Below are 15560 nucleotides of genomic sequence, written 5' to 3' on the forward strand. Positions count from 1 at the left end.
TTTTATTCTTGTTTCTCAGTCTCATAATGGCTTCTTTGACTTTCATTGGCACAACTTTGGTCCTCATGTTGATAAACAGCAATAAATGTTTCCAAATGTGATGGAAAGACTGGAGGAAAGACTGGGTGTTGAGAGCTCTCTTATACCTGCATTAAGGAAGCATTTAAACACACCTGAGCAATTACAAATGTCTGTGAAACCATGTGTCCCAAACATTATGGTGCCCTGAAATGGGGGGACTATGTATAAACACAGCTGTAATTTCTACATGGTGAAACCAAAATGTATAAAAACGGCCTTCAATAAAATCTGACAATGTGCACTTTATCGTGATTTTTCTATTACAAATCTCAAATTATGGAATACAGAGGCAAATAAATAAATGATGGGTCTTTGTCCCAAACATTATGGAGGGCAGTTCGTTCCATATACAGTTTAAGAATAATGGGTAGGCCATTTAGAACGGAGATGAGGAAGAACTTTTTCAGTCAGAGAGTGGTGAAGGTGTGGAATTCTCTGCCTCAGAAGGCAGTGGAGGCCAGTTCGATGGATGCTTTCAAGAGAGAGCTGGATAGAGCTCTTAAGGATAGCGGAGTGAGGGGGCATGGGGAGAAGGCAGGAACGGGGTACTGATTGAGAGTGATCAGCCATGATCGCATTGAATGGCGGTGCTGGCTCGAAGGGCTGAATGGCCAATTGTCTATTGTCTATTGTCTATTGTCATCTGTGTGAAAAAGTTGCTCTTCAGGTTCCTATCAAATCTTTCCTCTCTCTAGTTAAGCTTTATGCCCTCGAGTTCTTGATTCCCCTACTCTGGGAAAAAGGTCTCCACATGTTCACCATTTCTATTCCCCCTCATGATTCTGTACATCTCCATGCGATTACCATTCAGCCTTCTGCACTTCAAGGAATAGAATGCTAACCTGGCCTCGAGTCTTGGCATCATCCTTGTAAATCTTTTCCACACCCTTTCCAGCTTATAGCAGGGTGAACAAAACTGAACACAATACTCCAAGCATGGCCTCAGCAACATTTTGTACAACTGAAACAGAACGTCTCAACGTCCACACTTAATTCCTTGTCTGATGAAAGCCAATGCGCCAAAAGTCATCTTCACCACTCTATCTATGTGTGACGCCAACCTCGGGGAACTATGTTTTCCTAGATCCTCTGCTCTACACATTCTCAAGGGCCCTACTGGTCACTGTGATGATCCTACCCTAGTTCGACTTCCCAAAATGCAACACGTCACACTTAACTGAATTAGACTCAATTTGCCATTCCTCTGCAAACATGCCCAGCTCTTCAAGATCTCACTGTAATTCTTGATAACTATCTGCACTGGCTATGATATCACCTACTTTAGTATCATCTACAAACTTTTTCTTCATGCCTTGTACATTCTCATTTAAATTATTGATATTGATGATGAGCAGCAATGGACCCAGCACTGATCCATGAGGCACACCACTGGACACATGCCTTCAGGCTGTAAAACAATCTTCGACCATCACCCTCTGCTTCCTACCATGAAGTCAACTCTGCATCCTGTCAGCAGGCTCTCCCAGGATCCTATGCAATCTAACCTTCCAGAGCAGCCTGCCATGAAGAACATCAAAGGCCTTGCTAAAATCCATATAGACTAAGTCTACGACCCTGCCTTCATCAACTTTTTTGGTTACTAAGTGTTGGATTTCACTCAATAACAGCATTACATGAGTACCTTCATCAAAGGCCCTGCAGTGATTCAGTGTGGCTCACCACCAACTTCTCAGGAAAATTAGGGATGGGCAATAAATGCTGGTCTTGTTACTGATGCCCAGATTCCAAACCATGAATACGTAGAAGAAAAATTAGGAATGTTCTGATACAATGGTAATTGGTTGGGTTATATTTTTCATCTCATCTATTAAATTGTTCGGTAAATGAAAGTGTTGTAACTATACCGGTTTGTCTGAGCTTGAGGCATTGGTTTAATTAACAGGTTGTTGTCAAGCTTCATAGCTTTTGCTCCATTCATCAACCATTTTTGATATTGTATGAAGAACTGAATTTGCTTTACATTAGTATTTGTGATAGTGAGCACTTAAAAAAAATTTGAGTGCAACATACACTCTTTCCGAATGAAAGTGGAATAGTTGAATCTCTAAATCGTCTTAAATTGCAAAACATTTTGTTTGGAAATATTGGTAAGTTATTTATATTCTGTAAAAATATTGCAGCAGGAAGTCCAACATCCTCTTAATGTGTAGCACAACATTCTAATAATCAAACATATTTCTGAATGGATACTTAACAGCAACACCTTCCTGAATATTAACCAAGACTACAACTGAGCAGATGGCAAAAGGTTTCAATTTGTAACCATTGGAGACAGCATTTAGAACTTTTCTTTGATGAAGAAAAATAAACAACTCTTGTGTAACGACACAAGAGTTACCACAAACCACAATTTAATTGCAAACCAAAGGTTGGAGCACTGAAACATACACAGCTCCTGGAAACTAGCCAGACTTGTGATTCAGCACTGCCCTGTACAAACTAAAAATCTGAACATATTTTAACAGGCTGAGCTGGTCACTTCTCGGTGCAAAATCCAAACTGCTGAAGGCTGACAAAAAGTTGCTGTCACTTTTAATGAATCATATCTTATCAACTTTATCGTGACTGAAAATGGCAAGGAATGAAGCAGAGTGAATGGTTTTTGATCCCAATTAGCTTAGCAGAAAAGGTTTGATATTTTGGTATGTTTGGCGTTCACAGTCTCATTTACTTCACAAACTATAAAGGACCACCAGGATTGATTTACTTCTACTAGACATATTCCAGACCACTTTCTCCTAATACCTTATCAGGATTTTTTATCAACTTTAGAACTGATATGAGACACAAACACTTGCCAAATCTACATTTTTTCTAAATATTTTAATATTCTGTTGTTCATCCATCAAAGCTCTAATCAGTTATGATCTGACAGAGATTTGCCTTGTGTGGTACAGGAAGAAGGATTCTGGGAATGAATGCTTTGCAGTCCTGATAGTTTATCAACTTGCAGATAGTGAGAGGTTTTTTTCCCCAGTGACTTAAGTTTCATTATCCTGCCAATATTCTATTTCCTTCCTAAAACTCTGGATTTGACTCTCAGTCTCTCTCCCTCTCCCTCTCCCTCTCCCTCTCTCTCTCTCTCTCTCTTTTGAATCCTCTCTTTCTTATCAGGCTAACACAGGCCTGCATCATCTTTTCCTCCTCCTGACAGGGGCTACAACAATGGACTCTGATACCGCTGCTCAACATTTGCTTCAGAAAACCCTGCCACGGGCTCAGATTAGCGAGAAAATAGATAGCCGCATGCAAAACAAAACATCTTTCAGAATGTCTCCGTTTGATTAATGAATAATGACAAGGGCCACTTTAATTTTAGTGCAGGATTTTCTACTCCACTTATCATGTAGGACTATCAGTGAATAATTTGGATTAATTACTACAACCTGCCACAGTTTATAATTTTTACTGTCCTCTATCAAATGTAAACATTTAAATTCTTTACTCACTGTACAAAAAAAGCAATGGCAATTTTGTTATTACAGTTTAGATATTGGTTACACCCTGAGCCAAAGCAGAATTTCAACGTGGCAACTTAATTAATTTAAAGCAAATTTTTTTTCTTTTCACATTTTTCTACTATGTGTGGACATCAGCCAATACATTTTTTCAATGAGTTGAAAATAGAACTTGTATCCCAGATTTTCCAGAATATCTGCAGAAAGGACATTTTGCTCACAGTCCTTTACCTCTGGGCTCTCATGTCTGCAGGATGCAGCCACAGTAGCTATAAAAGTTGCTTTCACTTAAAATCCAAGCACAATGCTATCCTTCTGTAACTTTCCAAGTTTATTTTCTCCATTAGTTGGTAATCTGAAAGATGGAGGCCTTTCACAAGGTTTTCTAAATGACAAAGAAATACTTTCGTTTATATAGCACATTCATTCCCTTTGAATGATGAGGCAGGAAAAAAAAAAGATTAACAGATTTGAACTTTTCTTTTTCATTTGTCATGGTAAAATAAATTTTAAATTTCTACCGTACATGCTACTTCTCTCGTATAATGTTATTGAACAGCAATTGATATCTTCCAAGAGATACTCATCTTATTTCATGACCATTATCATGGAATGATAATTTTTCATGTGGCTCCTAAAGTTATTTTTCATATCTTCATTGGAAAAAAACATAATCATTTTTTAAAAACATTTTAGAGAAGAGTAAATTAGAAAGGTATCCTTGCCTGAATTTATTTTCTGTTTTAGTCATAAATTAGTCCTAAATTGATTTATAAATGTTTTTGTCTATATTTATATATATATATATATATATATATATATATATATATATATACATACACACATGCAAGTTTCAATTTTGAACTTTTCTGCTATCCTAACCTGTTGGATCCAGAGGCACTTTGGACAGATCTGCATGAAAACAGATGGAACTACACTACTGGAGTGCACACCAGCATTACATATCATAAGCCAAAAAGTAAATAGGTTTGTCTGAAGGCGTAATTTTAATATAGGCCAGTTAAAGTAGCTGTACAGCATTCAACACTGACATTCAAAAACAGACACATTTTCATAGGCACCAGAACACAGGTAGAGGACAATGCCCACAGGTTAACCATTCACAGGTATGAACCAGAAGCATCTTACTTCCATACTATCCAAATTCATCCCAAGTGAAGTTTGGTAAAAAATGTGGAGGCTTGTCTAGGGTGCTATAGTGAGGCCTACTAAATAACCCAAAATGATTCTTGAAATAAAAATGGTCCCTGCAATGATAAACTTCACTATATATTTCAACTCTGTGGATGCGAGCTAAATACTCCTACTGTCGGAAAGAATGTCTGTCTGAAATGTTTCCGAAATTGGATCCAATCAGCAATGTCTTCAACATGCTCTGCAACGACAAGCTTCATGTTCTCGAACAAGCTGCAAAGGATAAGCTCCACTACTCTCATACCTGACTAGAAATGAGGAAACTAAGTAAACATCAAGTCAAGTCAAAGTGTTTAATTATAACACACGCTGGGAACAGAACAATGATATTTTTACTTGCTGCCGTTTTACAGGCACATTAACATAATACAACAAATAAATGTACAATAAACAATAAAACAAAAAATTGACAGATAGACTAGATAACCAGACCATAAGGGTGCAAGCTTAAGTGTGTAGTGCAACGTTATACAAAGCCCATAGTGATTTGGTGCTGAGGTAGGATTGTGGTTAGTATTGTGCAGGATGGTTCAAGAGCCTGGTGGTTGATGTAAAGAAGCTGTTCTTGAACATGGAGGTAATGGTTCTCAGGTACCTCTATCTCTTTCCTGTAGGTAACAACAAGGTGAAAGATTGGCCAGGGTAGTGTGGGTCTTTAATGATATTTGCTACTTTCTTGAGGAAGTGCTTCCTGTAGATCCGTCCGATGGTGGGGAAGTTAATAGCCACAATGGACTGGGAAATGGGTATCAATTTCTTATTGATGCCTTCTTCACTTCTGCGCCCTTTCTTGGGGGCCAGCAGGTAGAGCTGGAAGTGTACACTGAAGCATCGCCCATGAGGTACAAACGAACATTTCAATGATGCCTTCTATTGTACCAAAGCCATAGAGCATGGATTTAGAGCATGGGCCTGGTTGGTGAAGATAGCAAACAAAACATTGCAAGCCCAGCTGTTCCATTGCTGTTATGGCATTATTCACTGGAATCAATCAGTTTAGAAGAAAGCCAGACCAATTGTTTGAATTTCTTATCCTTCAAATAATGGTGGAATCATATACTAAGCATAATAGGATCAAGATGGTTGCTTCCTGGATAATACTAGTCAATGTACAAACAATGTATCTGTGGTCAGTACCAGCAGAGTATTAATTAACTGAAGATCCTTTCTTTCCATGAAGAGGTAGAGAGCCCTTAAGTCCCATGAGATTCTGTGGCAAGGAAATCCTGCTGCCTTAGTCAGCCATTATTTCTTTGAAGATGTTGACCCTTGTATTCACTGCAGTTCTCATTTCTTTGAGAGGCGAATGTTGACTGTTTGATGTCTCTTGGGATGGCTCGGAAAGGTGTGGTGGTGGGAAAACTTTGTGTTTAAATTATTCACTGGCAAAAAAAAAAATAGCCATAGACATACGCAAGATAATGTTGTTCCCTGAGAACTACAAATTAATTTTAAAAATCTTAAGCACACACTTCCTCTTCACAAACTGTGCTTCCTGTACTCACAATATTGCTAAGCTTTTTTCTGTCAAAACATAATTTTTAATAGAAAGGAAATCTTCAAGCCATAATGACTGTACAAGAACTTGGAACATCCTACTCAATTAGTCTCATCTCCCCGATCTTTTCCAATTGCTGTGATATTTTCTTTTTCAAGTATATTATTATATATTATTCAAGTTGTTATGTTTGCTAATTTGTGGAGTGAGTTTCTTAAATTTTTAAATCCCAATTTCAACTGATTGCACCGTTTTCTTACAAATACCAATATTTTTTTAATAGGGTGATCTTATAGAGATTCATGAGAGGAATAGATCATGTGGATGCACAGAGTCTCTTGCCCAGAATAGGTGAATCGAAGAGCGGAGGACATAGGTTTAAGGTGAAGGGCAAAAGATTTAATAGGATTCTGAGGGGTAACCATTTCACACAAAGGGTGGAGGATGTATGGAACAAGCTGGCAGAAGAGGTAGTTGAGGCAGGGACTATCCCAACATTTAAGAAGCAGTTAGACAGGTACATGGATAGGACAGGTTTGGAGGGATATGGACCAAATGCTGGCAGGTGGGACTAGTGTAGTTGGGACATGTTGGCAACTGTGTGGGCAAGTTGGGCCGAACTGTGTTTCCACACTGTACATGACATATAGCAGTAGTAAATCCATTAAATATAGAAGATGTTAAAAAACACACAGAACGCCAATGAATCTTGCAGTTGTGTATCATTTACACATTAATTCAAGGAACAAGATGCTTGTATTCAAAAGTGCTGAAACATCATGACCATTTCCCTGTACTGCTCTCATACTACCTGATGTCAAATCATTTATACACTATCTGGAATGAAAGACAACTTGTTTGAGGTACTGTTGACTTTATAATTTATGAAATGTATCATACAAACCTATAATTTGAGATAACTTTGACCACTTTGGAAATTTCATAACTTTATCCACTTGTAATTTAAAAATATAATAGTTTAGAAATTATTGTTTATACTATTCCAACACTGGACTTAACCATCCACACATTTAACCAAATGACCAACAGCCATTTCATCCAATCTAGTGTGCTGCATTTGCTGTCTACAATGTGGCTCCCTCTACACAACAGAAACCAAACAATGAATGGGTGATCACTTTGTAAAGGACCTCTATTCACTCCCCTGAATGAACTTCATTTTCTGATTGCCTGCCACTTTAATTCCCCCTGATGCTCCCATTATCTGTTTCTGTTGTCTTGTTTCAAGGAGGCTCAACACAAACAAGAGAAGGAACATATCACTTTCGGCCTTGGCATTTTGCAACCTTCCAGATTCAATAATGAGTTCTCCAATTTCAGGTTACTCATTCTTCCTTTCTGTGTCTGAATCTGAACTAATCATTCTGGCTCCGTTTTACTTACTTTTTTGTTATTTTTGAATTTGTGTAGTTTGGCTTGCTGAGTTTGTCCCTCACTCTCTCACAGTTGGGAAGCTCGATTGGTGATCCCACTATTCAGCTGCCACAAACTCATATTTATTAATGATTACGAAAGAGTACTATAGAATTTAAAATATATATATATTTTAAATGAAAATGTGGGTTCCAAAAAGGTTTGGATTGTTAGTGTAAAATAATCTACCAAACTTGCAAATGCCACCCCCAGGAAATGTGCCAGCCCACATCCCAAGTCACAGTGTCCAGAGGACACCACGTGGCCACAGAAAGAATGTTCAAACTCCACACGGACAGCACCCGAGGTCAGGATGGGACCCGGGTCTCCAGCGCTGTGAGGATCTATTGCCCTCAATACTTATCAAAATTCCAGCCTCTGTTTTCCGTGCCATTCTCACAAAATGCAAAAGCCTCTGCAACAATTCTCCAGTTTTTATACCTGCCTCCCAATTTTCCACTACTCAAAACGCAACCGACTGACGCTTTTAATCCAACACTTCTCATTGCAAAATGCTGGGCTTTGATAACCAGCCACTACCTCCTCTGCTGAATGCATTATAGAACCTGATCCAGGATATGGAGTATTGTGTAACATTCTTTCGTCAAGGGAAGTGTGCAGCACAAAATTGGTACAACCAGAGGCTTGGAGCTAAGATTATCAAGTGTTGCCAACTGCTTCACAATTTTGATATTCCATGGTGGCTAGAATTTCTTGGCAATGATCTAATTCCATGGCTCATTGTATTCTGATCTTATCAGTGCAGGACATGGTATTTTGTCATGCCATAAGTTATCATACTGGAATAGTTGATGTGATGACATTAGAGCTGGCGTTTTGTGATGGTTAGCACTGAGCATTGTCTAATTTGCAATGGTTAAAATTAGTGTTGTCTATTTTAATACTGGGTATTGTCTGATCTTGTGAAAGTTAGTGCAGTATTTTGCTGGTCCCAAAGCTAGGCATGGGCATTTTCTGATCTGGGCATCAATCATAATTGGGTATTTCCCGGCCTTACAACTGTTGGTGCAGAATGCCGGTTGATGTCATATTGTTTTCAGCACTATGCATTGTCTAAATTTCGGCCAGTTAACTGTCAGCATTATGTTTTGTCTAACTCAGGTGTAGCAGTAGAGACAGAAGAGACTGCAGAATCTTGAGCCACAATATAGCAGAGAAACTCAGCAGTTCGAGCAACCAGGGGAAAAGGACCGTCCTGATGCAGCGTTTCAATCCGAAATGTCGACAATTCCATTCCCCCTGCAGATGTTGTTCAACCCGCTGAGTTCCTCCAGCAGACATTTGTTGCTGAAGGTATATCAGCACTCTGCAATGTCCGCATTTCAGTTCTGCATGTCTATAACCTGACTGCCAATTACAGGAGCAAGTAACAAATTCTAGGCAGAATGCTGGCTAAGTATAAACAATTCTCCCACCCCCCCAAACTTTCCCTCACTATCATGCATTGTCTGTTGGAATTGTACATCGGCCAACACTTTAAAAATTATTCTTGTGTGGGGGTGTGGGAATAGTTAGCAAGGGTAGCATTTGATGTCGATCTGTAAATGATCTTGGTAAAATGGGTTATGCTGCCATCTTGACCTGCCCCTCTCCCCCCCCCCCCCCCCCCACACTCCACCCAATGTTCTTTTGGTGAAGGCACTCCCACAGGATTGTTGGGTTGTCAATTCCAGGATTTAAACTTCGTGGGAGCAAAGTAAAAGCAGTATATTTCCAAGATTAAGTTATGAACAACTTGGAGAAGAATTTGCAAGTAACGACATTCCCATGCATCTGAAGCCTTTATCTTGAGTGACAGCTGTGCAATTGGTAGCTGGTACACAATGCAGCCATGGTGCAGCAGTGGTGGAGGGAATGAATGTTTTAGGTAGTGAACGGGATTCCATTCAAGAGGCATGCTTATTCATCGATAGCATTAGCGTTTTGAGTGCTGTTGCAGCTACACTTCTCCAGGCAAATGGAGGGAATAACATCACATTCCTGACTTGCACCCTGCAGATATGTAGAAGCTGTGGGGATTCAGGAGACGGTCCACACAGACCAATGCCAGAACTTGATTTTCGGGTCACAGAGTTAAAACGTTCGCACGTTGAAACATTCATTCCGTTCCAAGCTCCACAGGTGCTTCTTGCCCATTAAGTATTTTCAGGATTTTGGTACGTCGATATTGATTTAGTTTCCCAAAATGACAGTTTGAAATCCAAAAGTAAATTATTCTATTTAACCATATTATCATTTACCACAATAAAAATATTTATTACATTTACCAAATATCCTTGAATTTCTCTCCCACCATCTAAGCCACAATCAGAAAATTCAATATATCTAGGGAGTGAACTTGGAATGTTTCTGATCTCCGCCAAACATCAACATACCTTAGCAGTTCACCACTGACCCATCCAAGAGTGAAACCCTGATATACTTTTTGTTACTTTATCAAATTAGTAAATTCAAGGAATGTTGCTGGCAAACATTGACTCATTTTCGAGCCTTAATAATCAACTCTCATTTGCATAGAAAATTAAGAACTTTGCACAAAATGTCCCACATTATAATAATAATAATAGATAAACAGTTCCAAAAATAAGTAGTAACTGTTGCATTTTTAAATAAATCTCAATGTGACAAATATTAAGTTTTTTAAATAAACCCCAGTAGATAAGTAGATGTATTCAACTCTCTAACCAAATGAAACATTGACATACCGAAGAACTGCTGTCAGTCACTCCGATACTGCCGTCAAAAGGTCCCCAGGTTGTTCCACCAGGTATTTGTTGTCGGCTGCGAATCTTTCGCACTCCATTTCTCTGGAATATTTCAAGCTCATCTGGAGCAAAAAAAGTAGATAACTATTAGAGTGGCAATAGGATGTGCTACACTGTTTGGCAGCTACTTTTACAGTCATTTGGCTTTGTAAAATTGCAATTTGCTGCTAGTTTAAATTAACAAAACCATTGCCTGGTTTCTCAAACTGCATTTTGCATACATTAACAGCACAGACTATTCAAAATGCCTCCATATTTGATGCGTTAAATGATCAATCGCAACAACGTAAAAACCCAATATGCCTGGTGAAAGGTCAACTGGTGAGTAAGTTCCCGCTATTTCCTCACGATGTTTTTAATTTGTACTTTGAAAGTGGGGGTGTGAGTGGCCCCCTCTTCCTGTGATCCAGCAAATGGTAAATGGCAAGAAGCCTCAAATTGAGAAAAACTCTACTGAAGTTGTGAGCTCAATTTAGGACATTGGAGTTGGAGAGTAGAGTTTGTGGGGATGTTGGGAGCAACACTATAAGGTCCAGTATAAACATCATATAATGCTGCCAATAAACTCCTGAGTTCACTGCAATGCAGATAAGATTTACTTCTGCTTAACATGTCCATCAAACTTAGTGAAGCTAAGTTGGAGACCATGTGCCACTAAAATATCATATTATTAGTAACTTTGATCAGCAATGCAATGCCATTTATCACAGATAAAATGAAATATTGGGATCGCCCCAAATAGATCAATTGCTAAATTAACCAACAGCTATGGTATAGAGAAAGATTATCCTAGGTTGTGTTTAGTTGATTTTCCAAACAGCCAAGATTGCGTTAAAATATAATAGTTTTAATCATCCTGGTGTAGACAAAAAGAGTTTAGTTAAATATATAAAAAGTGAGAGGTCAAAGTGAACAGAGGTCCTTCAGAGAATAAGGCACGGAAATAGTTATAGAGAACAAGCAAATGGCAGAGGAATTATATTAATATTTTGCATCAGTGTTTATGGTAGAAGATACTACAAGCATCCCATTAATACCGAATAATGCTTGCGGTGAATTAAATACCATTGTGGTCACTGGAGAAATAGCATTGTGCCACTCATGGGTCTAAAGACCAAAAAGATCGCTCGCTCAGATCCCAGGTCCTAAAAATAGTATTAATCAAAAAAGTGAATGCATTGGTTGCAATCTTCCAATTCTGGACTATTATTAGAGGGGTTGGAAAAATACCAACAGGAAAAATAGGGGAGAGGAGAATCTAACTCCCAGTGATGGAAATGGGGGGGGGGGGGTACGCAGGGGGACAGCGTTCCCCTAGTTTTCAATTTCCAGCTCTGGTTTAATGAGTACTGCAGAAAGATTCCAGTCGTTTATCACTTTATTCAACACAGACGAAAACGATTTGTTAACTGCCACTGTTAACACTTGTTAACAGTCAGTAGTGGGGAGAAAACACCCAGATGGGGAGAAAATTAAATAAGTAGTACCAATAGTTTTTTCCAACCTAAATCGTGAGTGGTGAATATTTTATTGTGGGTGGTTTTATTTAGCAAAACAATAGTGCAAGGGGAAATATTTTATTATATATCACTATCAAATTTTATTATATATCACTATCAAATATCTATAAAGTTCAGATTTATGGACCCCTATGAAAATGAGCATACTGAGATACTTTGAAAGACAGTGTCTTCAGATTGATGAAGAAATAAATGATAATGAAAACACTCAGCCAGAAAAGAAGGCAAAATTACTTGAAAATGATAATGTAACTGATGCAGCTGTTTCGCCTGATGCTGCTGCATGTGAAGACATTTCAAAAGATATTGAAAAATGTAATCTTCCAGACTGTTGGACACAAGAAATGTACTTAAACAAAAAGAAAGAATATCCCTGGCTAATTGTTAAAAACAGAAAACTAGGATGTAGTAGTATGCAGCAAGTGTCATCTTGGACTTGAACGAACACAACGAATTCATTTGTCTCGTGAGTGGTGCAGTATTAATGTAATAGGAGTGAGTGATGACAAAGCAAAACAGTTAATGAGTTTAAGAAAAAAGATTTTTAAGCACGAAAATAGTGAAGCTCATATCAGATGCCAAAAAATCAATGAAACAGCTGAAAAAAAAGCAATCGAAAATGCAGTGTATATGTCACTGAAAAAGGACGAAGCAAAAACAGGTCGAGTTTTCAGAACTGTACATAATATTGTACACAAAGGTAGGCCCTACACAGATATGTCTTCTGATATTGAATTGCAAGAAAGAAACGGCATCGACTTAGGGTACGTTCTACACTCTCGTAAGTCATGTGCAGATGTTTCTCACCACATAGGGAACCAGGTGCGAAAAACAGTGGTGGAATATATAATTTCAAAACAATCTAAAATGTCTATTATGATTGATGAATCTACTACTATTAATGGGAAAACTGTTCTAGTAGTCTGCTTGAGAGCAGCAGTTGGTGAATCTTCCCAACCTATATCATTCTATTTTGACTTAGAACATATGAAACTTGGTGCAAATGCAAGGTCTATATATGATGGGCTTCTAAGCTGCTTACAAAGAGGTGGTTTTTCAATACAGATAAAAGAAAATGTGATATCACTTGTAACTGATGGTGCATCAGTAATGTTATGATGAAATGCAGGGGTTGCAAAACTATTTCTTGATGATTTCCCTAATGCAACTGTTTGGCACTGTGCCAGTCACAGGCTTGAACTCAGTGTAGGTGATGCTGTAAATGAAGTTGCAGGTTTGAATCATTTTCAGATATTTTGTGATAAATTGTATTCCTTATATCATAGGTCTCCTAAGAATCAGGATGAGTTAACTGCATGTGCTGAGGCTCTTCACTGTCAACTGTTGAAAATTGGTCGTGTTTTCAGTGTGAGATGGGTTGCTTCGACTTACCGAACTGTAAAGGCAATGTGGCAGTCTTATAAATCTATTTGGGAGCATTTTGGAAAAGCACGCTGTGATGCTTCAAGATCTAGTGCAGAGAGAGCAAACTATGAGGGGCTGATAAAAGTATTAGAGTCATCAGCTTTCGTAAATAATTTAGGCTTGTTGATGGACAGTTTGCTAGAGTTGTCTGAACTGTCACTTGAACTGCAGAACCGAAATTGTACACTTAGTAAAGCACATGTGGAAATTAAACGAACTATCAAGGTTCCTGAATGTCAAATAGAGAAGCCAGGAAAATTTTATACTCAAGTGGAGAAAGCAACAAGCCAGATGATATTTAATGGAATAAATTTGAGCGCTGGTAAAGTACCTACTATACATAGACAACAGTTTTTGAGGAGTTTGGTCAATAATATGAAATCCAGGCTGCTTGAATCTACAACAGCTTCCAATGATAAATGTAAAAAGTTAATTAACAAGTCAAAATATTTAGATATTAACAATATTCCAGAAGATTCACTTTTTACCTTTGGGGATAATGATGTAGAAGAAATGGCAGAACAATTTGGCTTAAATGGTCAGCTTTGTGTCAGAGCCTTCAGAGAATTTAAGGAATCTAAAGGGAAGATAGTTTTTGCAGATTTTCAGCAGCTGATAACGGCTGTAAATACAATTCCGGTATCAACAGCAGAATGTGAAAGAAGCTTCAGTGGCATGAATTTCTGCATGTCACCACAACGTACAAGACTTCAAACTGATCATCTCTCAACTCTTCTATTTATTAAGTTGGTGGGACCTCCTCTGTCAAAATGCAACCCCGAAGAATATGTGAGGACATGGCTTCTTAGTGGCAGAAGGCGTGCTGAAGAAACGGCATGCAGAAAGAAAGAGGTGACAGAAAAAAATGGAGATTATATACCATTATGGAACATTTTGTAATGTAAACACAGAGAGAGAGAGAGAGGCCAGAAAGCAGATATGACATATAATACACAATAAACTATATTATAAATACACAATAAACAAGTTATGCATTCTTGTACTCTTACATGGGTATGACCGCACATAAAAAAATCCCCCCCCCTTCCTTCCCAACCTCAGCCTCACGGACCTTAGAGTACCCCTAGTTCCTAAAACCCATTTCCATCACTGCTAACACCTATTATTGCAAAAACATCACAATCAATTATGAATAAAGTAATAGAACATTTGGCAAAAAACATAATCTAATCAAGTTTCACGAAGGGGAACTATGTTTAGTTTAGTTTAGAGACAGAGCATGGAAACAGACCCTTTTGCCCACCTAGTCTGTGCCAACCAACCATCACCTGTATACTAGTTCTATCCCGCACACTAGGGACAATTTACAGAAGCATGTCGTTGGAATGTGGGAGGAAACTGGAGCACCTAGAGAAATCCCACGCAGTCATAGGGAGAACGTAGAAATTCCATACAGGCAGCACCCACAGTTAGGATCGAACCCGGGACTCTGATGCAGTAAGGCAGCAACTCTACTGCCATGTGACTATGTCTGACAAAGTTATTGAAGTATTTTAGAATAAAAAGATTAGAGTGGATGGAGAGAAACCAGAAAACTTTTCTATTTGGACTCTAGAAGGCATTTGAAAAAGTGCCCCAAACAAGGTTAAGTCACATGATAAAAGCTCCTTTATATATACCAATATACTCATGACTGTGCAGCCAAATGTTGCTCTTACTCTATTTACAAGTTTGCAGATAACACCAGTGGGCTGGATGGTTGGATTTCAAATAATATTGAGATAGAGTATAGGAAGGAGAGAGAGAGATTAGTAGTATGATGTCAAAACAACAAGATCTCCCAGAAGAAGGGTCTCAACCCAAAACGTCACCCATTCCTTCTCTCCAGAGATGCTGCCTGTCCCACTGAGTTACTCCCGCATTTTGTGTCTATCTCCCTCAATATCAGTAAAATGAAGGGGTTGGTCATGAACTTCAGGAAGTGGGTCTGCATCAAAGGAGCTGATATTCGAGAACTTCAAGTTCTTAAATGAGGTCCAACCACATCGATGATACGGCCTTGAAAACACACCGATACCTCTTGGCCCTCAGACAACTAAGGAAATTTGGCATGTCTCCAGTGACTCTTACCAATTTCTACAGATGCATTTTAGAAACCTTC

General features: G+C 38.5%; 1 protein-coding gene across 7 annotated transcripts in view; it reads right to left on the reverse strand.

The window, feature by feature from the left end:
* zfpm2a (zinc finger protein, FOG family member 2a) overlaps positions 1 to 15560 on the reverse strand; it is a 493657-nt gene that overhangs the window by 182644 nt on the left and 295453 nt on the right. For 5 of the 7 annotated variants that reach the window (XM_078397881.1, XM_078397877.1, XM_078397878.1 and 2 more), the window contains one exon: positions 10434 to 10555. The exons of the other annotated variants lie outside the window; for them this stretch is intronic. In XM_078397881.1, the coding sequence (XP_078254007.1) occupies positions 10434 to 10555 (122 nt within the window). The remainder of the gene's footprint in view (positions 1 to 10433; positions 10556 to 15560) is intronic. 7 annotated transcript variants of the gene reach the window in all.

The sequence above is a fragment of the Rhinoraja longicauda genome, chromosome 4 (genome assembly GCF_053455715.1).
Source record: "Rhinoraja longicauda isolate Sanriku21f chromosome 4, sRhiLon1.1, whole genome shotgun sequence".
Classification (NCBI taxonomy): domain Eukaryota; kingdom Metazoa; phylum Chordata; class Chondrichthyes; order Rajiformes; family Arhynchobatidae; genus Rhinoraja; species Rhinoraja longicauda.